This window comes from Setaria viridis, chromosome 5, assembly GCF_005286985.2.
Source record: "Setaria viridis chromosome 5, Setaria_viridis_v4.0, whole genome shotgun sequence".
Classification (NCBI taxonomy): Eukaryota; Viridiplantae; Streptophyta; class Magnoliopsida; order Poales; family Poaceae; genus Setaria; species Setaria viridis.
The window spans coordinates 4,020,709-4,044,076 of record NC_048267.2 but is presented as its reverse complement, the minus strand read 5'-3'; the positions used below and the strand labels follow the sequence as shown (position 1 = coordinate 4,044,076).

Sequence of the window (23,368 nt, the reverse complement as noted above, 5' to 3'; positions counted from 1 at the left end):
ACTTAGAAAAATATGCATCCAAATCAATGGATGTCCCTGTTGTAGAAATGAAAAATGATTTAACCTTGATGTGCCACGTCAAAACTGCCAGCGAGTCAATGCAATTCAGCCAGTTCACTCCCAACTTCCAACTTTGGCACTATGCAAAAAGAAGATTTCCCATCACATCAAACTTGCGGTACATGCATAGAGTACTAAATGTAGATGAAATTAAAAACTAATTGCACAGTTTTGTTGTACTTTGCGAGATGAATCTTTTGAGTCTAATTAGTTAATGTTTGGACAATAATTCACAAATACAAACGAAACGCTACAACGTGCTACAGTGCTGTAACGGTAATTTGGCACCTTTAAATTTTGGCAAAGACCTCAACGCCATGCCGACCAGAGTCACAGTCCACAGCGACTCGTCCTGCTCCTGCAAACCCAAGCGGCCAAGCACATGCTTGCTTCCCAGTCTCTCCGAGAAAACCGAGACATCCATCCGTCGTCGGGGCCCACACGTCCCCGGCGCAAGCGGCAAGCGCACCGGCCCCGTTCGCCGGCCGACGCGGCGACGGCCCCCTTCTCACCTTCTGAAAAGGGAAAATTCGAACCGACGAGCGGAGCCGGTCCAGGATAAACGCGCTCTCCCGCTCCCCATTGCTCTCCCACGCCGACGCCCGCCCGCCCTCGGAGATTCGGCCGCCCGACCCCGCAGCGGTGAGTTCTCGCTGCCCCGTCTTCTCCCGTCAAATCCGTGTGCTCCCCCCCGAGCAATCCCTGCTCGCTTTGTTTGCCCTGGACGGTTGCCTCCGGCTCAGCCTGTGTGGGGCTGCGGGTTCCCACTCCGCTCGGGCCCGTCGGTCCGGTGTCACTGTGCCAATACCCAGCAAACAGTAGACATTTGTAATGCAAAATCCTTTTAGTTCCGTTTTTCCGAAGCCATTTGTAACTGCTCTCATGGTGCCCGGTATACAGACATGCCATTAGTTTCATGATTTTTTTTTTGCGAGGGAGTTTCATGTTTGTTGGTCAGTTAATCATGAAAAACCTTGTCATACAATGCTGACATTATATCTAACAGGGAATCGCCGATTACACCCAAACGACGGTTCTGCCATGAGTCCTGTGGCTTCCTGTCCTACGCATACCATTCATCTATTGATCGCAGGTGTTTTTTTATTTCCACACCTGTGCTTCTAAATACACTGTATAAGCTTCTACTTTCATCTCTTGTTTGGTAATTTCATTTGGTTAGGAATTATTGGGTCTGTTAGATCCTTATAGTTTGTCACCTGGTGCAGTTTTGTTGGCACTGGCAGCTATCTACGTGCATGTGCCAGCCACTGCTATCATCGTGGTCCCAAATTCTAATTGTTATACCTTTGATAATGAAAGCCGCCTTATTGATTTTGTATCCTTACAGTCATTCTATTCTCTAGCATATACTAGATAAAATTCTTTCATATTGCTCTCTCCTAAACAGCTTCAGACACATCTGGTCGGAAAGGAATATGAATATAACGAACAGGTGAATATCCTAAATCCACTATAACATGATCGGAAATTATTTTCTATACTGTCTACATGTATATTGTTTATTGTAAGTGTATCCACTATACACTAACAGCTCATTTTGCTGTAATTATCAGGGTTTGCAACGCTCTGATTTGGTTGTTGAGTTCTGCAAAGATGTGCAGAAAAGATCTCAAGAGGTATGGCAGTATTCATGACATTTTTTCCAACTCTTTATTGTCAATTTATGTTGTCATCTCCATCAAATTAAAAGTTGTGAAGGTTATCTCGTTATGTACTTGAAAGGTGGTGTAGCAGTACATTGTTTGCATAATTGTATTTCGTACAATTTAGTCGTATACTAAGGTGCAAATGTATATTCTAAGGCATAGGCTGTATAAAGTTCAGTCCTCGGTCAAAGCATTTTTCTCTATTGCCATTAAATCAGAGGTTGAAAATGGAATGAATACTCTTTTCTGGGCAGATAGGTGGCTCCATGGGCAGAGGCTGGATCAACTTGTGCCGAACTTGTTTGGTGCAGTTTCTACCTGAGCAAAGAATAGGACAGTTCACGATGCTCTTACTGATTGGAGATGGGTTACTGATATCCGAGGGGCTCCTTCGTTGCCTGTCTTGACAGAGTACCTTGGTATTTGGGATCTCCTCTCAAATGTTGTGCTGCAACCAGATGTCGAGGATCTTCATGTGTGGCAATTTTCATCCTCAGGGAGGTATCTGGCAAAGTCTGCCTATGAGTCGTCCATGTTCATTGGAGCCACCTCTTTCCATCCTTGGTAGAGGATTTGGAAAAGTTGGCCCCCCGGCAAATGCAACTTCATCGTTGCACACAACAGATGTTGGACGGCTGATCGCCTTGCTAAGAGAAATCTGCCACATCCAGAGCGCTGTCCATTGTGTGATCAAGATGAGGAAATGATAGATCATTTGCTTGTCTCTTGCGTCTTCACCCGACAAGTCTGGTTCAGCTTACTACAGAAAGTTGGATTGCAGGCCCTGACCCCACAGTTGGAGAACGTTTCTTTTGATGATTGGTGGGAAACAGCAAGCAATAGAGTAGAGGGTCAGGTTAAAAAGGGCCTGAACTCCATCGTCATTCTTGGGGCTTGGTCAATTTGGAACCATTGAAATTGATGTGTTTTTTAGGGATTTCTCCAAGCTTTAATGGAGTTCTGTCAGTTGTGAGAGAGGAGATGCACTTGTGGAGTTTGGCTGGAGCTAGAGGAGTTTCTTATCTCCTTGCCCTGGCACCTTTGGCGGTTTAGCTTATTGCTAGTTAGGGTCTGATCTTTCCTTTTTTTTGGTAACAGGTGATTAGTTCATTTGTAAGGTGACGGTTTTTTCTGCTTAGGCTTTTTCCTTAAAAAACCTGGCTGTACCTTGGGTTTCTACAACCCTTTTTCTTCTTAATATATTGATAAGCAGCTCTCCTGCGTGTTCGAGAAAAAAAAAGTTATGTGGTTTGAAAAGTGTGAAGAGTATAAACCGCGGGGTAAGTGGTGCCAACACAGCCAGTAAAAATTGAATATAGTGATTTTTCACAATGCACCACCCTTTTATGCTGAACATGAGAAGTTATCATTATATTACTACGTCCTCTGTAAATAGTGCATATTGGAAAGATGGGAAAAACTAAATAACCCCAGAATGAAGATAAAGGTAGAAACCCACCCTTACATAGCTGAAGATTAGTAAACAGTGTAGCAGCCTTGCAGTTCCAACTGCAATTATCATTCAGTTCCAGCATTTTTGCCCATAATTAATCTGTCTGTCTACACTCTTCTTTAGCATCACTGTTCTATAAACTAATTCTATTTAAATAATTCTGATACTAATTTTTTTTGGAAGCACATAGTTTGGGCTTGCACCAATTGTCTCTTTTATTATTTTGATCTAAATAGTCCTCCATAGATGTTGAAATTTGCGACATGGTCACCATCTGGATAATGCAATGCATTTGTTCATTCCTTTCAGGGTTACATTGAATTTGGACGTTTTGTTAGTTCTCGCTCTTTTCTATTTGGTTCAGGGCCTACTGACTATATTCAGGTAACACTTTCACATTTTAATCAATTATGTATGATAAAATTGTGCCTATTTTCTGTGTAATTTTTGCTTTATTTTGTACTTTAGGGGGAAGAAATATTCTCATAGACTTATACAATGTCTAGAAGCTCTCTTGCATCTGCACGTGTCACATTCTCCATTCTTTGTAATTGAGACACTACTGCATTTCCATTCCCAAAAAAGGGGGTTTGGAGTTTTCCTTTCCTTTCCTTTTCCTTAGTCTGCATGTATTATCCCATTAGGTTCTTTGTCGTAGTTCATATATGGATGATTTGACAGCATCAAACTCAATAGAGATAGAAAAGAAAGAGAAAAGGCGCATAGAAGTAACAACCACTGTTTCATCTGTGAAACATAATCACAACTTTTAAACATTGTATCGAGTTTGGAGTGCACAAATCATAGATGGAAGAAAACTGTCATATGCTTCAGGGTCAACTTAAATTTGTGAAAGCCATTTCGTCAACAAGTGATATCATATAATCTGAAATAGAGGAATGTCTTGACCAAGTTGTGTGTTCATTGCAGCATTTAAAAGGTCAAGTGGTCTACACCCAGCATACAGGATGTACAATTCCTGACTTGATTAACATTTTGAACTTCTCAGGGTTAATCCAGCATATACTTAACATAGCAGTTTGTTCAGTTCATAGTAATGTATTTTAATTGAAAATCAGAATCAATCCTGACAGGGTTCTTCCGACCTTGCTATATAATCACAATATTGGTTGGATTATTTTGTTTATCTGCATGTGATGGTTATTGTATTCAACTGTTGACTCATGATTCTTTATTTCTTTTATCATTTAGGTTGCATCAGAATTAGAGTGCCATTCATTCTTTCTAGGAGTTCTCTACCTTCATTGCTCAACTTAATAAGCATCCATTCTCTAATTCCATACTCACAATTTCAGAGATTCCACAATGGAGATTTAGTGCACTGTGAAACTACCTTCAAAATGATGGGTCGTACAGCACAGGTTTGTGTTTATTTTTTGGTGAAATTCTTTGTTATTATCACTAATATCGGGATTCCTTTTATCAAGGATCTATTTTAACCCGTTGGTGTAATATTTTTTAAACACATTTCAGGTAAACATCAAATGTGGACATTGCTCAAATAAAGCTTGCAGAGGTCTGTTGCCTGTTGGTTTTCTTAGTTCCATGTCACCTTCACGTGACCAATTTAAATTTTTTTGCGCATGTTACTGATTGAAGTAAAATTTAACTACTGTGTTCTTAAGGGATACCTATTTAGGGGGTAGAAAGGCTACTAGCTACTTCTTACTGCATCAGTGTGCTAGGAAGTAGTCTTCTTACTTTCATGTAAATTTTCTTGGAAATCGTAGTTACTCGTGCTCACTAGTGGATTTAATTTCTTGTTTTCTTAAGAACTATGAATGTCTTGGGGAAGAAATGTTGACTGGTTTGGCTCAATCGAATTTCATTCTTCCCCTCTGCAAGAGAATTGAACCTATAAGCAAAATTTGCTGTTATCCTCAACTCCCAAATGGTGATACATATTATCTACAAATATGATGGAAGTTGTTGCATTACTTAAAGCACAATTCTTATCAAATGATGAGTTCATATAGATACTCTGTATGTAATGGGGTGCATATGCCATGAATGTTTGTCAAGAATTGTTAGCTTTGTTGCCAGGATGATAATTGGTCAAATGGTCATAAATCTGCCACTTTTATTGGCCCTGAATCCAAAGATAACACAAAGTTCTGTTTTAGCTGCATACATCATGAGAAAGCATATGCTAATATTGACAACTGTACAGATGAACAAGGATGCATCTGTAGCATATCTTACGATGAAAGGATGTGCAGGTAATAATGGAATGTTTAATTTATTATGCATTTTGAGTGAACTGATTTCTACCTTGCACACTTTGAAAAATAGGAATTAGATGGATTCTAAAACTAGACAACAGTGCAGCCTTTTTTTACATTTAAGCATTGTCATAGGAATGCATGGGGCACAGCTTGCTCTCTTGCGAATGATTAAAAGCAATGAATAAGAGCTGAACTATCTAAAATCTAATTGAACACCAAGTGAGCTGTTCAGTTTGGACTATATTTTACTCCCTCCATCCTTTAATATTTGATGTCAGTTAGCTCAAAATTGAGCTAGCCATCATCAAATATTAGAGAACGGAGGTAGTAACTCCAACAGTCTGTCACATTTTATAGGACGGCAATTAGACCTGCAATGATGTATGGTGCATAATGTTGTCCTACAAAAAGATGACATGTCCAGCAGATAAGTGTTGCGGAAATGCGTATGTTGCGTTGGATTTGTGGTCATATGAGAAGGGATCGAGTCCGGAATGAGGATATACGTGATAGGTTAGGGGTAGCACCAATTGAAGAAAAGCTTATCCAACACTGGCTAAGAAGGTTTGGACATGTCCAACGAAGGCCTCCGGAGGCACCGGTTCGTAGTGGAACCCTAAGGCGTGACAGTAATGTGAAGAGAGGCAGAGGAAGACCAAAATTGACATGGGAAGAGGCAATAAAAGGATATTTGAAGGGATGGAATATACCCAAAGATTTAGCCTTGGATAGGAGTGCTTCAAAAACAGCTATTCATGTGCCCGAACCTTGATTTGTGGCTCTTGTTGGGTTTCAACTCTAGCCTACCCCAACTTGCTTGGGATTGAAAGGCTATGTTGTTGTTGTTGTTGTTGTTGTAAGAGAGAAACTGTATGCAAGGCAATGCTCAGAAGGAAACCAACTACATGGAAATACAGGATACTTCCCTAACACATCATACTAGCTGAATGCCCATGTGTCATTACGCATTACAAAAATCGTATTGGCACAACCGTCGAACCACAACTGCAGAGTTTGATTGGCCTGCACAGCCCCATCTACTCTGTCGGGGCGCTTCGCTGAGCTCTTTTGCAATCCACTGAGGGGGTTGGGAGAAGAAAATCGATTTTAAGGGGAAAAAGAGAGGGGAGGTAGGCAAAGAGATAAGATGTAATTAGCTGGGTTTAAATTTTGAGATGAAATTCGTAAGAGTTGGTTGAATGAGTTAAATTTTGTTAAGGCTTAAGAGTTTCTAGAAGTTGCTTGAGACTTTGAGGAGGTGTTATTGTTTCCTAGAGTTGATTGAGGGATGCAGGCATACAGCTCTGCAAATTACTGTACATTTTTTGTTTTAATGAGCAACTGCTACCAGTTGTTTTGTTATCTTGTCCGCCTTCATACATGTTTCTTTTTTGTCAGGGTGCTTGTTGAACTTGCTATTCCTTGTTCTAAAAGTGGTCCAAGAGTATTCAAGGGTTTCACTGTGGGATTCCATCCCCGGTCATCAGAAATTGTAAGTTTATCCTGTTTTCTGGCTATTAATTATTGCTAAAGTTTGTGTTACAAGTCACTTTGGTCTTTTTAGGTTTATAATGGATTGACTCAGCTGGGATTTGAGCAACTCCATCATGGTTTTAGGTATGATTTTGTCAAAATGTTCAAATTTAATGAGATGCAAATGTTTGGTCAGCATTAAGCTTTAGGTTATCTATATAAGCCCATGCTAATGCGAAATGTGGAATTTAACCGTGTTCACGCAAATAATCTATCCACTAAGTCGCTCTTATGAATTTTAGCTTAATCATATAGAATATGGGATAACTACATGACAGGTAAAAAAAGATCCTAATTAGTGACTTCAGCTTAGCTGCAATTGAGCACAGTGAAGTTTCACCGGTATTGGGATAAGATCCCAAATAGAACTTGATATAGTATGATAGGTGTCATCAACTTAACGGAAATAAGTTGCCCGTTTAAAAGAAGAATAGGGTCCATCGATGGCAGCATCAGAAAGAGCTTAGACAATAAGAGTCTGCTTGTATCTTATGATAGTATGGCAGGTGTCATCAAATTAATGGAAATGAGTTGCCCGTTTCAAAGAAAAATAGGGGCCATCGAATGCAGCATCAAAAGGATCTTAGACAACAAGAGTCTGCTTGGTGTTGCAGTATCTTATGATAATCTTTCAGATATTTGATGTTTTGTTAGGTGTTCCTTTTGTTAGGAATAGCACTTGTATTCATAACAGGGGCTCTAGGCCCATATATATACAGGTACAAGAAGGGGAAAATATACAGAAAACCCCCTAATACAATATACATCTAACACCCCCCCTCAAACTCAAGGTGGGTCAAGAACACTGAGTTTGGAGAGGAAAAATCTATGCTGAATACGAGTCTGGGCCTTGGTAAAGAAATCAGCCAGCTGCAATTCGGAAGGCACATACTGAAGAGCAATAACCCCATCCTGAACCTGTGAACGTGTATAAGAAACATCCACACCAATATGCTTAGTAAGCTCATGCTTCACTGGATCGCGAGCAATACTGATAGCTCCGGTACTGTCAGACAAAAGAGGAGTCGGCACAGAAACAGAAACACCAAAATCCTCAAGCAACCACCGTAACCAAGTCACCTCTGCCGTCACAAATGCCATAGCACGCAACTCAGCCTCAGCACTCGAACGAGAAACTGCTACCTGCTTCTTAGTCTTCCAAGCAATAAGGGAACCACCAAGAAAAACACAATAGGCAGAAAGAGACCGACGATCAGAAGGATCACTAGCCCATGTAGCATCACAATAAGCCGTGAGATGTAAGGAACTAGAGCGTGGAAAGAATAGACGGCGTGAAATGGTCCCACGAAGATAACGTAAGACACGAAGAAGATGGCTATAATGAAGATGAGAAGGAGCTGAAACAAACTGACTCAGAATATGCACAGCATGAGAGATATCAGGACGAGTAACACCAAGATAAACGAGACTCCCAACAATATGACGATAACGAGTGGGATCCTCAAGGGGCTCACCATCAGTGGCGCGAAGATGAACATTAAGGTCCATGGGAGTCTCAACAGTCCGATGATCAGTAAGAGAAGCCCGAGCAAGAAGGTCCTGAATATACTTTTCTTGAGACAGATAGAAGCCTTCGGGCATAGAAGAAACCTCAATCCCAAGAAAGAAACGAAGAGGACCAAGATCAGACATAAGAAACGTCTCACTGAGACGGGCCTTGACAAAGGCAATATACTGAGAATCATCTCCAGTAATGATCATATCATCAACATAAAGAAGGAGAAGAGTCCGACCTCGAGGTGAAGTATGTACAAACAAGGCAGGATCATGCGCACTGGCAGAAAACCCAGCAGCAGTGACCACGGAGGCAAAGCGCTGAAACCAAGCACGAGGAGCTTGTTTTAGCCCATAAAGTGAGCGACGAAGACGACAAACCATACCCTTAGGAACAGAATACCCAGGCGGCGGCTGCATATAGACCTCCTCACGCAGCTCACCATTAAGAAAGGCATTCTTGACATCAAGCTGAGAGACGGACCACCCACGAACAGAGGCCACAGCAAGAAGGGTGCGAACTGTGGTCATGTGAGCAACAGGAGCAAAAGTCTCATCATAGTCACGACCATGCTCCTGCTGAAAACCACGAGCAACAAGACGAGCTTTATAGCGCTCAAGAGAGCCATCAGAGCGAGTCTTGACCTTATACACCCACTTGCATGTAATAGGGCGCACATTGGCAGGACGAGAAACAAGGTCCCACGTGTGAGTGCGCTCAAGAGCGGCAATCTCCTCAGCCATAGCGTGTTGCCATTCCGGATGAGGAAGAGCATCACGATAAGAGGACGGTTCCGAAAGAATAGTGGCAGCATAAGCAGAGGGAGAATAACAATCAGGACGCCTACGAAGACGATGACTACGACGCAGAAGTGGCTCAGGAGATGAATCCTCTGAAAAAGAAGCCTCAGTAGGAGAAGAAGGCATATCGGACGAAGAGGGCACAATAGAAGATGGCACATCAGAAGAAGATGGCACATCAGAAGGCCGAACTCTACGAGTATAGACATGTGTCACCGGGGGCTTCACAGAAAAATTAGTAGGACATTCCAGAGAAGTAGACTCCGGGGGAAGTACATCAGCACGATGAGTAGGCGAGGAGACTACAGGGGGGACCACCGGAGGACGTGATAAAGGGGTGATAGCAATAGAAGTATCAGGTAATATTAAGAAGGAAAGGGGATCGACCAAAGACGCCGGGGAAACATCAGAAGAAGGACGAGGATAGAAAGAACGAGATTCATCAAAAATAACATCCCGAGAAATCCGCATCCTACGCCCAACTGGGTCCCAACAACGATAGCCCTTATGCTCAGAACTATAGCCGAGAAAAACACACTCGACAGATTGAGCAGTCAGCTTCGTGCGCTCACGAGGTGCAAGAAGCACATAGCACACACAACCAAAAAGACGAAGACTAGAGTAGTCAGGCACTTTATTTAGAAGACGCTCAAAAGGAATCTCACCATGAAGCGCAGAAGAAGGTTGAATATTAGTCAAGTAAGTGGCTGTAGACACAGCCTCAGCCCAAAAGTGAGGTGGAACAGAAGAAGCAAGCAGAAGAGCACGAGCAGTCTCAAGGAGATGACGATGCTTGCGTTCGGCCACACCATTCTGAGCATGGGCGCCAGGACAAGAAAACTGAGCAAGGGTGCCCTGCTCAGAGAGAACCTGACGAAGAGTGACGGAAAGGTACTCACCAGCAGAGTCAGCACGAAAGACACGGATAGAAGTGTCAAAATGAGTGCGGATCATAGAAGTAAAAGACTTATAGATGGATAAGGCCTCGGTACGGTGTTTCATAAAATAAATCCATGTATGACGAGAAAAATCATCTATGAATATAATATAGTATCGATGGCCCCCTTTAGAAACAAAGGGAGCAGGACCCCAGACATCCGAATGAACAAGATCAAAAGGACGCTGTGACACAGACTCACTAGAATGATAGGGAAGCTGAATTTGCTTGCCCAACCGACAACCCTGACATTGAGCTAAGGACTCATGACCTGAAACAGAACCTAGAAGACCACGACGAATCAAACTAGATAGACGGGAGCCACATAGATGACCCAAGCGATGATGCCACTGATCAAAAGATGCGGTCGACGAAGCAGCCAAAGCGGAGCCAACTAGACTGACGGGCGCAGCGGAAGGAAGACGAAGCCAGTCAAGCTCCCAAAGACGCTGAGAATCACGACGACGAGGGCCAGTACCAACCAGCTGACCCGTGCGACGATCCTGAACATAACAAATATCAGGATCAAGAATGACACGACAGTTATGATCAGTAAGCTGGCCAGCGGACATGAGCTGCATGGTCAGATCGGGAACATAAGAAACATTAGGGACATGAAAGGAGTCAGATAGGAGAGTGCCATGTCCAACAACAGGAAGAGAAGAACCATCGGCTGTATGAACAGTAGGAGAACCAGGTGGAGACCGTATGGAAGAAAGACAGGTGCAATCAGGAGTCATATGAAACGAAGCACCAGAATCAAGAATCCATGGACAAATACCTGGAGTAGACGTGGAAGGTGATCCCAAAGCGGAAGACTGCGAAGCAGCAGCAGAACCTATAGGTGCAGAGGGCTGAGTCACAGAACCCGCAGCGCCTGGTGACGTAGAGGTAACAAGGCGACTGAGCAACCTGATGATCTCCTGTGTCTCAGAACCAGCAGAACTCCGCTGAGGACTGCCAGAACCAGAACCACCAGTAGCACTAGCACCCAGCGAAGAACGAGCAGAACCAGCAGGAGCACTAGGACCCTGTGAAGAACGTCCACCGCGGCGAGACTGACCCTCACGAGACTGAGCCTTCTTCTTCCTGTAACAAAAGGCCTCCACATGATTATCCTTGCCACACCAATCACATTTAAGACCACCCCCTCGACTCTCGGAAGAAGGCACCGCAGGACGAGTAGAGGAGCTGACAGCCAAAACGGAAGAATATCGCATCAATCCAGCAGTAAGAAGGCGAGTCTCCTCATTACGAACAGCAGCAAGAGCCTCCATCAGGGAGACACAGGGATGTCGAGCAAGCAGCTGTGCACGAAGGGGCTCAAACTCATCCCGAAGACGTGTCAAGAAGTCGTAGGTGCGACGAAGCTCAAGAGCCTGCTGCTGACCCAGGCAGGACTGGCAGGTGCTAGGAGACAACGGAGGACTAAGAGTGTCGAGCTGGCGCCAAATAGTAGAAATCTGACCGTAGAAATCATCAACGGTACCATCACCCTGTCGAACGAGCTGCTCCTGACGAATGGCTGCAAGAAAAGTAGATTGACCGGTGGGCTCATAACGTGTGCGAAGAAAAGCCCACATCTGATGTGCAAAATCAAGCTCAATAATATCAGCCGAAACCCTGTCATCAATGCTAGCAACGAGAATAGAAGCAGCTCGAGCATCCTCATCAACCCATGTCCGGTATGCAGTAAACTGAGACTCATAGGATGCAAGGCCATCATCATAATCAGCAAGGAGCTTCGCCACATCTGTATCATGAGTAGCAAGCAACCGATCCATCTCTTCAGCCGTAGCTGTCTCTGGAATCACTGGCTTCGCAGGAAGCACCGGGTATGTAGAAGCAGTAGGACGAGGTGGACAAGGCAACTCGCCAGTAAGAAACTCCCAAAGACGAAGACCACGCATATGAATCCGTAGACGAGGAACCCAATCGCGATAGTTGTTGCCATTGAATAGGACCGGGCAACGTAACACTGGGACACCACCAGCCGAAGGAGCCATGGCGACGGCGAGAGCGCAAGTAAAATAGCGGCGGGCGACGGCAAGAGCGCAGAAGAATAGCGGCGCAAGCGTTTTTTTTTTTTTTTTTTTTTTTTTGTGCCGGTACTCAAAAGGCAATATGTACTGCACAATAGAAAAGCAGCGCACAAGGAAGCCAAGAGTACACGTAGGGCAGCAGCTTTTTTTTTTTTTACTCTTTTTTTTTCTTTTTTTTTCTTCTTTTTTTTTCTTTTTTTTTTTTACCTGTCACGGGAGATGTATCTCTGCACGCACGGAAGGACAGGCAGCTGGAAGCTGGAACCTTATCGCTTCACACGGGGGAGGACCCAACAACAGGACAAACCAAACCCAACCTTATCTTCACGCGGGGAGGACCAGGTAACGACCCGAGCGAGCGACGAACGGCCGGCGATGGCGTCGAGCGGGCGGCGGTGTCCGGCAGCGGCGACGAGCGCCGTCGTGGCCGGCACCGACGACGAGCAGCCGGTGAGGCCGGGCGAGACGGCGACGAGCGGCCGGCGGGGGTCGGCGGCGATGAGCGGCCGGCGGGGGTCGGCGGCGACGAGCACTCGGCAAATCCGGCGAGTGGAGAGCCGGACGAGCGGCGGCCGGAGGCTCTGCGCAGGCAAGCAGGCAATACGGATCTGGCGGGGAAGGATAGCACGCAAGTGCAACGTGCATGAAAAAAAAAAATATCCTAGAGTAGATTGAGGAGAAATCTAACCCTAGTTTGGCTCTGTACCATGTTAGGAATAGCACTTGTATTCATAACAGGGGCTCTAGGCCCATATATATACAGGTACAAGAAGGGGAAAATATACAGAAAACCCCCTAATACAATATACATCTAACACCTTTTACCTATATCAATTTGCAAACAGATGCATCATTTTGTTACAAGTGAATGAATGTGTCAGAGGAACAACCACTATATTACCGGCTTTGTCTAGATTAAATTTGATTGCTAAAACAATAATATTTCTTGCTTTTTTCACAGGAAATACAAAAATAGACACTGCAATTCAGCACAGAACTGCAAATTGACTCTTAGGCATGCTGTCATGGCATCACCCGTTGCACTTCAACTGACTAAAAGCAATACATATACTAGAAGTCCCTGTCATTTTTTTTCTCAAATCCCGCTCAACATCGAGCTTGACATTTTTATATGAAAACAGATGCTAGTGTATGCAAGTAGGTACTAGAAGTCTGGAACATATCAAATGCAAATTAGTTAGTGATCAAAGCTAATACTTGTGCAGTATCCACATTGTTTTGAAACAATTTGGATATGTTGAATTGATAGTGTGACTCTCAGGTCCTATTTAGGATCTTATTGCAAGGTCTGCGAAACTTCACTGTTACTCCTAGATTTGTAACACTCTCATTTTAGTCCTTGCACTTTTAAAAATTATATCTGATTATTTTCCCATGCTAAAAATGCAAAATTATATACTATTTCAGACTTAAGTATTGATTTCAGCACTATTCTGTTACCTATGCAGCTTTCAAACCGAGCAGATTCATGTCTCCCTGTATCTTAGTGCTATGTCTTCCCTCGCAGGTCTTGTTGGAAAACCTACCCTCAAGGTAAAATACATTTGGGGCTGTCAAAATAACACATTCATTTTTTATTGTCTCGAACCGGCAGAATTGCAGCCCATAGTTATATTAAGAAAAGGAAAAGATATAAAACAAAAAAAAAACACCTCAAGTTTGCACACAGAGGACTCACCCACATATAGCTCATATTACATATTCGCCAGCTTAAGGGATCAAAGACGACCTAATTGACCAATCTAAGACCAAAATTAGTCCAACTCAATGGCTCCAGCTGAGGCCATAGAGTGAATTCTTCATGGATCTTGAGAATGACCTGAGGAATGCTGTCGAAGGCACTCATTACAATGCTTCAAGAGAAGCAAAACCACCAACATGACCAGAGATCCCCTTCATGATTTTGTTCGTTGTACTTCAAGGGCCTTTTCCACAACTGTAGTGCTATTATGCCTGGCATTGGAATGTTTCTTTATGATTTACATCATTTTTTTAACTTCTAATCTAACTAGTTTAATGCGAGCTTCTAACTTGGTTATCTGTTATGGCAAGTGGGCCGGCTTGCTACCATATCATTATCTTTCTCAAACAAAGATGCCACTAAAAAAACTGCAGCCAAACAATCACTGAAAAACAGCATTAGTGTTTGTTCAGTCTCTTGACTGGTATTATGCTGACCAAATGTTCATAGACATATCCATGTTATTTTGAATTAATGCAATAATTTGGCAAATGAGGGCACTGTTATAAAAGTCACTAAGAGATTGCTGCCGTTGTCAGTTCTATTAAAGGCCCAGTTGCACACCATATACATTGAACTCTGTCTGTTATGCAGGTTAATCCAGCGAAAGGGCTTAGTGTTACACTTACAGGATCAGGGCTCAATGGTGCCATGCCTACTACCCTGTCTCCTACAGTTCTGAATGTGGATTGGAGATGTTAGTTTCTTCATTGTCCCCCATACTGATGCCCTTTGTAACTTGCAACAAAATGAACTTCTCTTCTACATTTTGTAGGTGAAATTGCTCGAAGCAGTCCTTATGAGGTCAATATTTTGATCCCAGTGGAGGGCTATGATCCGATTGAGTTTACACTTACCAAAGAATGTGGTTAGTCCTAGCCATACAAAAATCAACTGTGCCTATAGACTTTGTTCATTGCAATTTGGAACTCTATTAAGGAAAATCAGGATTGAGTTTACACTTACCAAAGAATGTGGTTAGTCCTAGCCATACAAAAATCAACTGTGCCTATAGACTTTGTTCATTGCAATTTGGAACTCTATTAAGGAAAATCAGGAGGTGGATAATTTTTCACAATTGCACTTAAAGAGGTCTGTGTAGATTTAGGTTTGGATATTATAACGAAAGAAATTCAAAAGGTGAATGCATTTTTGGACTTTAAAGTACCATTCAATCCAATTAGCATTGATCAGTCCATTAGCATTACCTGATGATCGAATGGAAAAGTATTGCAATGCTGGACTCACGAGCCATGATCTTGATAAATAGTATACACTAAATTGTTAAATCATTTGTCACAAAATGTTGCCATTTTTTGGCAGTAAGATTATGATCACAACATGATATATAATAATCATGGTAATTATTTTAGTCATAAAAGATGCATACATACTGCAAATAGTGTGATATAAGCAAAGTGCACTGTGGTTGAGAACAGTCTTGCAATCTTCATCAATCTCATTCTTGATTACATCAGCATGCATGTCATTGTTCAATCTTTTCCTCCTATTTATTCAATATGTGAGTTGTGGCCTAGTTATATGAATTTGTTTTGTATCTGTCTCGCTCTGTAGGTTACGCACAAGAAAAAGAGAGTGATCTCATGAAAGGCTGGGCAACATTTGGAATTATTTCATGCATGTATGTGTTTTTGAACTTAATTAACTTTTTGTGATGTCAAAGCCTATCATGATTGTAACAGCTGCTTTTCTGAAATTAGCATTTCCCTGATTTTGAATTATTTTTTGTCCATGATTTATCTTCATGGTAACTGCATTTTCTTTCATGAATTGTAAGTACTGTTTTCTGAAGTAGTAGCAGCTCTGCTACTATCCCTGGTAGCAATACTATTACTATCATTGTGTTGTTTTTTTGCCCGTTGTGTTTACTATTCTGACTATTGCCCTGTTTGTATGTAGATTCGTTATCTTGTCAACTCTACTTTGTTGTGGAGGGTTCATCTACAAAACCCGCGTGGAGCACCTGGTATTTTTTTATTTAATATTTAAGTTATGAACCAACGCTATCAGATTTCTAAGCATATGATATGTTTGCTTCAACTGCAGTATGGTTTAGATGCACTGCCTGGGATGGTGTTCTTATCTGCCTTTCTGGATGCTGTGAGTGTCTATTTTGTCTTTAGTTTGTTGGCTTTTCCAACCATTGATTATTAACCTAATCATTCATCAGGTTGGTAGACCAAGAGGCTACTTGCAAGCAGACAATCCTAGTGAAAATCATGCAAGCCAGGCATCTTGGGAACACACAGGTGGTACCATACAAGCAGCACAGAGGGCAAATGATAGGGCCTATGGATCGATATGAACTAAAGCATATATAGTTCTGAGGACTGTAAGATTGCATTCTGTACTCAATTAAGCTAGGCTTTATTTAATCTCATACATAATATATGTATACAATCCCCCATCCTGTTTTCAATATTTTTTCCTCTGCAATTTACTAGCAAGCGAGCTTATGGAGTGTTGCTAATCATCATTACATTTTCATAATTAGGCCTGCTCATTCAACTACCATCTCATGTGCAAGTGAATTAGTGCATCCACTGATGTGTGCACAATTAGTTTTTCTTTTACGCATGATATTAAAATCAAAAGCTCATAGGTCTTGTGATATCACCCTTGCTAGACTGTTGTGTCTTATCATATTGTAGTAGAATAGATTACAAACTACTCAAAACTATTATTATTGAACTCATGACATAGAGCTTATGTGTCAATCTCGGGGAAACCCTATGCGATTATTACTCACCCCTTTTCCATTTTTGACATAATATGGAGTTATGGATTGATTTATAGAGCAATATGAGATACATTTCATTGAAAGTAGTGGGCTTACATTAGCAAACTGGAAAAAAAAAAGCAAACTGAAGTTACAGTTACATCTTATGCCACCACACATTAGCATGCTGACATTTAAACTGACATATCATGCAAAATAAATGGTTCATCACAAGCAAAGGAACCTGATTCAAACTGAAGCATTTTGATGACTAGATCTCCTGATTAACCCTACGACAGTTCTTGCGGATTTCTCCATTGTGACCCATGAGGGGATTTATGTTCCCCATTTTGGTTATTGAATTCACATAATGTTCAAAGAATAGTGGCTCGTTTTCTGCATAACTTTTAACCAGCCCTGCTATTTCTGGGTCTTTTCCTGTCCACAAAACTTCATCTGAATTGAGAAGCCCTCTTCCCTCCATTATCAGCTTATAATAGCTGTTGTCAAATTTTGAAGGGCTGACAAAATCTAGTGACCGTATGTTGTTATCACCACCAGTGTGTGGGCACGCCAATGCCAATGTGTGATAGAAACTTTTCTCCAGCGTGATGTCTGGTCTGTTATCTCTATGTTGATTGTAGAGCCGTTGTTTGAAACTCACACATCTTGCCTTTCCGATGGTGTGGCTTCCTGTCAGTTTAAAATATAACTCTTTAATAAGAGAAGAGAATATGCAGATACAATAGCAACAGTTATGTTCTTAAAAATCAATTTGGAGTACTGTTTAATTTCAGTGCTAGATTCATGACGCCAATGAAACATCAATAAATCCTTTATGGTTATTAATACTTTTGTTATTTTGTATTTTTCCTTCTTGTCTGACAGATATTCTTGCTAATGATAATAACACCTTTCTATTATATCCTGTGTACTTTCAGCCGTAAGCTTATAGCAAGAATCTCATAGAATTATGAACAACTGAACCAATTCCATTCACAGTTTTTTATCGAAGGTTTATTTTCAACATTGAAGATGCACCGATAGCATACCTGATAGTGCCACAAGGTCCACCTTATCCAGTCCTTGCCTTTGGAAAAACTTGATAAGACGGTGTAGTGTTGCATTTGGTGGAGGAAGGTACTTATTTGCTAGCTTCATGTTTGCTGTCTTTGAATCCCTCCTTCCTAATGGAAGTTCCCAGTATGGTCCACCACTCTGTGAGGCAATAACAGTATTATGTGCATGTTAAATATATCAAGTGGAGCTAAATTAAGTTCTACCTGAGGATGCCAGCTTTTAGTCTTTTCAAAGAAAATAAACAAAAATGTTTTAGTAAGAATCCTTGTATTTATTTCTCTTTCTGTAATTAGTACATGTTCTTGTCACTTCAAAGAACAGAAATTTACCAGTACTGTTGAACCTCTGGCTGCTAGGGCAATAGTGTCAGCACAGGAGACTGTATGTGGGCATGCTTCTTCAAGTGCGGCTTTGATCTCATCTATAACCTCAAATCCCCTAATAGAATTCTTATTGGGAATAGCATTTTTCTCGCTTACAACTTCCTCAGTGTCATCCAAAAGAACAGATGCATCACAGCCCTGCAATTTCATCCTGATGAGAAAATAACTTTGATCTACAACACTACGTATACCACAAGATAACCAAGATTATTGATGACTGAACATGAAAGCGTGGTTCTAGCACTCAACCATGTTCAATGTCCCAGCTCATGGGCGAACTATGCTTGGTGACTGGTGAGTTTTGTTCATTCCAGATGAAAAAGGAAATGGATTTGAATTGTACTAACCTGAACGAAGCAGTCATGAAATAGGAGCCTGAGAAGGGAAGCACCTATCCGTGGTTCCTTTGCTATAGCCTTCTTTAGTATAGATACCACAATCTCATCGGCTTGTGGGCATGTGAACTTGTAGTAATCTGGAGAAAGACCTGAGACTGGGCCATTTCCAACTGGATAGGCACCCTCATGGTGACCGGGAGGGAAGGCGAGGGAGGCAGATAAGTAGAAGGAAGCAATGAAGATTGCACCAAGAACTATCTTAGTTGAAGCCATGAGTTCTTGAATGCTGCTGTGCTCTAGTTTCGTGCATTGTACTTCCTATTTATAGGAGCTCATGTGATTCAACTGCATCACTTCATCCACTCCACTTAGGGAAATCATCATCTGTTTGCATCAGGTGTACCTGATTTAGAAGTTGCTTTTTGTCTATTTTTTTGTTACTTATCTGTTGCCACTATCTCTTGCCCTATTATTGCCATGTGTTACCTGCCTAAACCCTTGTGTTCTCTATTATTGGTTCCACTTCCACATGAGATCATTAAGCTTTTTTCTGTAAGGGTTATGTCTGCCTTGCCGTAGGATGCTCCCTGTTGTTTTGTTTAGAGAGATCATCAGCTTAGCTTGTGCCCTAAAGACATACTGGAAACAGAAACTATTGGCCTTTGTTCAACCTATCTAAACAAATCCTTGTAGATGCACAACAGAAAGTGGTAGTAGTAGCTCCACCCACTCCAAATACATCCCTGTATGATTCACTAGTAGGATGGATAAAACTGTGGAGGAAGTGGCATGGGTACTAGTACTATTAAGGACGTAGGACGTGTTTGGATCCTTGGGGTAAAATTTAGCCCTTATCATATCAAATGTTCGGATACTAATTGGAAGGACTAAATATGAGCTAATAGCTCATTATAGGCATGAGAATGGAGGCATGACGTTCGTCCTTGACCACCATCCCTCCAGGCGGTGGCAGCGTTGACCTCAACCTCTTGGGGTAAGGTCGAGACTTCTTCTGGATTGGTCGATCCTAAATTGGTCGATCCTAAATGGATCGGTCCCTGGTCACGTGACTCATACCCGTAGTGGGTGGGTCAGTACACCCATCTGTCAAGCCTGGGCAAACGGGAACGGTGTTGCGCTGTGCCACGCGCCTAAGGCACGTTTGGATATCAGGAGCTAAACTTTAGTCCTGTCACATTAGATATTCAGATGCTAATGAGGAGGACTAAATATGAGTTAATTACAAAACTAGTAGCAGAATCCCTAGGCTAAATCGCGAAACGAATCTATTAAGTCTAATTAATCCATCATTAGCGAATGGTTACTGTAGCACCACATTATCAAATCATGGACTAATTAGGCTTAATAGATTCGTCTCGCGATTTAGCCTAGGGGTTGTGCAATTCGTTTTGTAATTAGCCTATGTTTAATACTCCTAATTAGTATCAAACATCCGATGTGATAGGGGTTAAAGTTTAATACTCCTATAGGTTTTCATAGTAAAATCTGAAGTTCCTGATATGCGTGTCCATACAATTATGGAATCTTGTGATGCTACAATTTTTTTAGAATATATTTCCTATGAAAGACATGCATAGCAATGCTAGATTTTCCTCTAAAATAGCTCCTAATTTTACTATACCTATGGAGTCTCCTGTTGAGTCATTTGAGAAACCACTTGTAGAAGTCCTTGAGAAGGATGACAATGAAGTTCCTGTGAGGAAGAAGAGACAAAGGATTGCAAAATCTGTTGGTGATGATTTCATTATGTACCTTGTGGACAATACTCTCACCTCTATTGCAGAGGCGTATGCATCTCTAGATGCAGATGATTGGAAAGAAGTTGTTCGTAGTGGGATGGACTCAATTCTTTCTAATGGAACTTGAAAATTATCTGAGTTGCCATTTGGTTGTAAACCTGTGGGCTGTAAGTGGGTGTTTAAGGAGAAGCTCAGACCTAATGGTACTATGACAAGTACAAGGCTCGGCTTGTGGCTAAGGGTTATACCCAGAAGGAAGGCGAGTGAAAGCATCTAGGCCCTTAGTAGGTTTCAGTGATTAATGGTGATATAATATTATTGTGACTAACGTGTGTTTCGCATAGGCAAATTTGAGTTAGGTCACGATAATAATGATTGTTTGGGCAACAAATGGTATTCTTGCCCCTATCGATGGAATTCGCTTTGGTTTTCAAAGGATAGACGACAGGGTTAAGGATGGACTAGTTCTAACTGTCGTTTGGCATTGGAGAAAGACTTAGATTAGTTTGGGACTTTGTTTTTCCTTTGGCCGTACTATAAAGGGGGTATGAACTAGTAGCATGACCTAGGTGACTCTAATGTGTTAGGTGTGGTGCACACTTGTCAAACTTAGCACTAGGTAGCTCAGAGTTAGCCCAAAGATCATTGGAGTCAACCTCATTCATAAAGGAATTTGAATTGGAAGTGAATGGAGTGTTGAAGGCTGCATTGGATGCTGTTGATGGAGCTAGATGTGACTTAGGGTCTGATGGGAGCACTTCACTCCAGAAAAACCAGCTCCACTCCACCAGCTCCAAACTTTCCTAGCTCCATTCCACCAACTCCAAAAAAATATGGAGCTGCTGCACGTGTTTGGTTGATGGCAGTGCTCCAGCTCAAAAACATGAGCACTTGTTGTGAATGGTCTATTTTACCCTTTGTGAACGGATCCACATGTCATACTCTTCTATTTTCTCCTCTCTTTGTAGAACAATCTTGCTCATCAATCGGAAATGTAGAACAATCTTGATCATCAATCAGAAATGACGACGAGAACCAATCACAACTCAAACACCATCTCATCTACTCGAGCAAGCAATTCATCTTTCTTCCTGTTTGCACATCGCAAGAGCAGCAGCACGGAGTCATCTACACGAGCAAGCAAGTCATCCACACCTTGGACATGATCTTGACGAGCACGCGGCGGGCGGTGGGGGCGGGCGCGCGGCGGGCGGCGCGGCAGGGGCGGGCGGCCGGCGCGGTAGGGGACGGGCAGGCGGGCGGCAGGCCGGGGCGGCGCGAGGGGCGGCGGCTGGGCGGCGCGGCAGCGGCGCGGTGGAAGGCAGGGGCGGCACGGCGCGACGGGAGGCTTTTTTTGTTTCGCGAACCGGTAACCTGTGTAACGAGTGGCAATGGTGGGTAAATACCCACCAACTCCACGAGGAGGTCTGTAAAGGGGTTTTTTAGAGAACCTCTTGAGGTACTCCACAAAAAACGTGGATCTACCCCCCTGCTCCACCTTTTTCCTGGAGCCGGAGTTGTTGAAGCTAGACGCGTTTGGCTGCGAAATTTTCGGAGTTGGTGGAGTGGAGCAATTTTTCGTGGAGTGGAGTGCTCCCAAACACCCTCTTAGATGCCGTGCAGTAATGGCTGGAATCTCATCGGACGATGATGAAGGGTGCCATCGGATGCAATGATGGCACTGTTCACTTAGGGTTTGGTACAAGTAGTGCATTAGACGCTAAACTGTAGTACATCGGACGCTACTGCGTTATCATCCGATGTCACACAGAGAGGTTCCAGAGAGGTATTTTTCACATCAGACATGGGTCTGCATTGGATGCTAATTTGAAGGCAACTGCTAGTTCTGACAGGTGATGTCACTATAGCCGTTACAGTCACATCGAACACTATGCGTATTGTCCGATGCCTTGTACTTTATCGTCTGATGCTTCGCAATCAGCTGAGAGAAGGCTCCAGCGGTTAATTGCTTGAGTGGGGGGTATTTATACTTCTCCATCTTGTCCAAGGAGCCTCTCTTGCCCATTTGTTAAGTTGAAGAAACACCTTGGAGTGCAAGGGAGTGCAAGAGCCTAGTGGGGAGATTATGATTTGATAATCCAATATTAAAGACCTCATTAGTGTATAGGGAGTAGCAAGTGTGCATCCACCTTTCTCATTAGGCTTGTCATGGTAAGTGAGAGTTTGTGCTTGTTATTCTTGGTGATCGGCATCACCTAGACGGCTTGGTGGTGATTAGGAGCTTGGTGATCATCCGGTGGAGCTTGTGGATGACCCAACTCATCTTGTGAGCGGTTGTGGGCGATTCACCGCACCGGAGTGGCCAAGAATCAGCCCGTAGAGAGCACTTGATCCTTGCGCGGATCAAGGGGGCGCGATACCTTTGCGCAGGTGCTCCAACAAGGACTAGTGGGGAGTGCCGACTCTTCGATACCTCGGCAAAACATTGTCGTGTTCCTTTCCCTTCTCTTTACTTTGAGCAATTCAATTCATGTCTTTACATTTATAGAATTGCCATGCTAGAGTACGATTGGAACTTAGGTTGCTAAACTTTTGTGTCGTAGAACATAGAACACACTTTTACTACACCTATTGAGTCTCTTGAGTCATTTGACCAACCACTTGAAGAAGTCCTTGAGAAGGATGACAATTAAGTTCCTTTGAGGAACAAGAGACAAAGGATTGCAAAATCTTTTGGTGATGATTTCATTATGTACCTTATGGATGATACTCCTAGCTCTATTGAAAAGGCGTATGCATCTCCAGATGCAGATGATTGGAAAGAAGCTGTTTGTAGTGAGATGGACTCAATTCTTTCTAATGGAACTTGGGAATTATCCAAGCTGTCGTTTGGTTGTAAACCTGTGGGCTGTAAGTGGGTGTTCAAGAAGAAGTTTAGACCTGATGGTACTATTGACAAGTACAAGGCTCGGCTTGTGGCTAAGGGTTATATTCAGAAGGAAGGCGAGGATTTCTTTGATACTTATTCACCTGTTGCTAGAATGACCACTATTCGAGTGCTACTTTCCCTGGCTGCGTCTTCTCGTTCAT

General features: G+C 42.6%; 2 protein-coding genes across 3 annotated transcripts; one reads left to right on the top strand and one right to left on the bottom strand.

Annotated features, from left to right (window-relative positions):
* Nucleotides 1-387: 387 nt before the first annotated feature.
* On the top strand, nucleotides 388-17,901 carry LOC117857057 (uncharacterized). 2 transcript variants are annotated; one of them, XM_034739533.2, is made up of 19 exons: nucleotides 388-702; nucleotides 1,067-1,153; nucleotides 1,287-1,396; nucleotides 1,475-1,513; nucleotides 1,635-1,697; nucleotides 3,490-3,564; nucleotides 4,497-4,562; nucleotides 4,675-4,717; nucleotides 5,372-5,420; nucleotides 6,825-6,918; nucleotides 6,991-7,043; nucleotides 13,724-13,808; nucleotides 14,611-14,713; nucleotides 14,792-14,884; nucleotides 15,592-15,658; nucleotides 15,937-16,003; nucleotides 16,084-16,137; nucleotides 16,208-16,369; nucleotides 17,759-17,901. In XM_034739533.2, the coding sequence occupies exons 2-18, from the start codon at nucleotides 1,102-1,104 to the stop codon at nucleotides 16,340-16,342; spliced, it is 1,248 nt and encodes a 415-aa protein (XP_034595424.1). In that variant the 5' UTR covers nucleotides 388-702; nucleotides 1,067-1,101; the 3' UTR covers nucleotides 16,343-16,369; nucleotides 17,759-17,901. The 2 variants fall into 2 exon arrangements, with proteins under 2 accessions (XP_034595424.1, XP_034595422.1); XM_034739531.2 differs by lacking the exon at nucleotides 17,759-17,901 and having other exon boundaries at nucleotides 389-702; nucleotides 16,208-16,473.
* LOC117857058 (peroxidase 9) lies at nucleotides 16,823-18,830 on the bottom strand. The gene is made up of 4 exons (XM_034739534.2): nucleotides 18,567-18,830; nucleotides 18,166-18,357; nucleotides 17,809-17,974; nucleotides 16,823-17,449 (listed from the first exon to the last, which is right to left on the bottom strand). Exons 1-4 carry the CDS (start codon nucleotides 18,828-18,830, stop codon nucleotides 17,028-17,030), a joined length of 1,044 nt encoding a protein of 347 aa, XP_034595425.1. The 3' UTR covers nucleotides 16,823-17,027.
* Nucleotides 18,831-23,368: the final 4,538 nt, after the last annotated feature.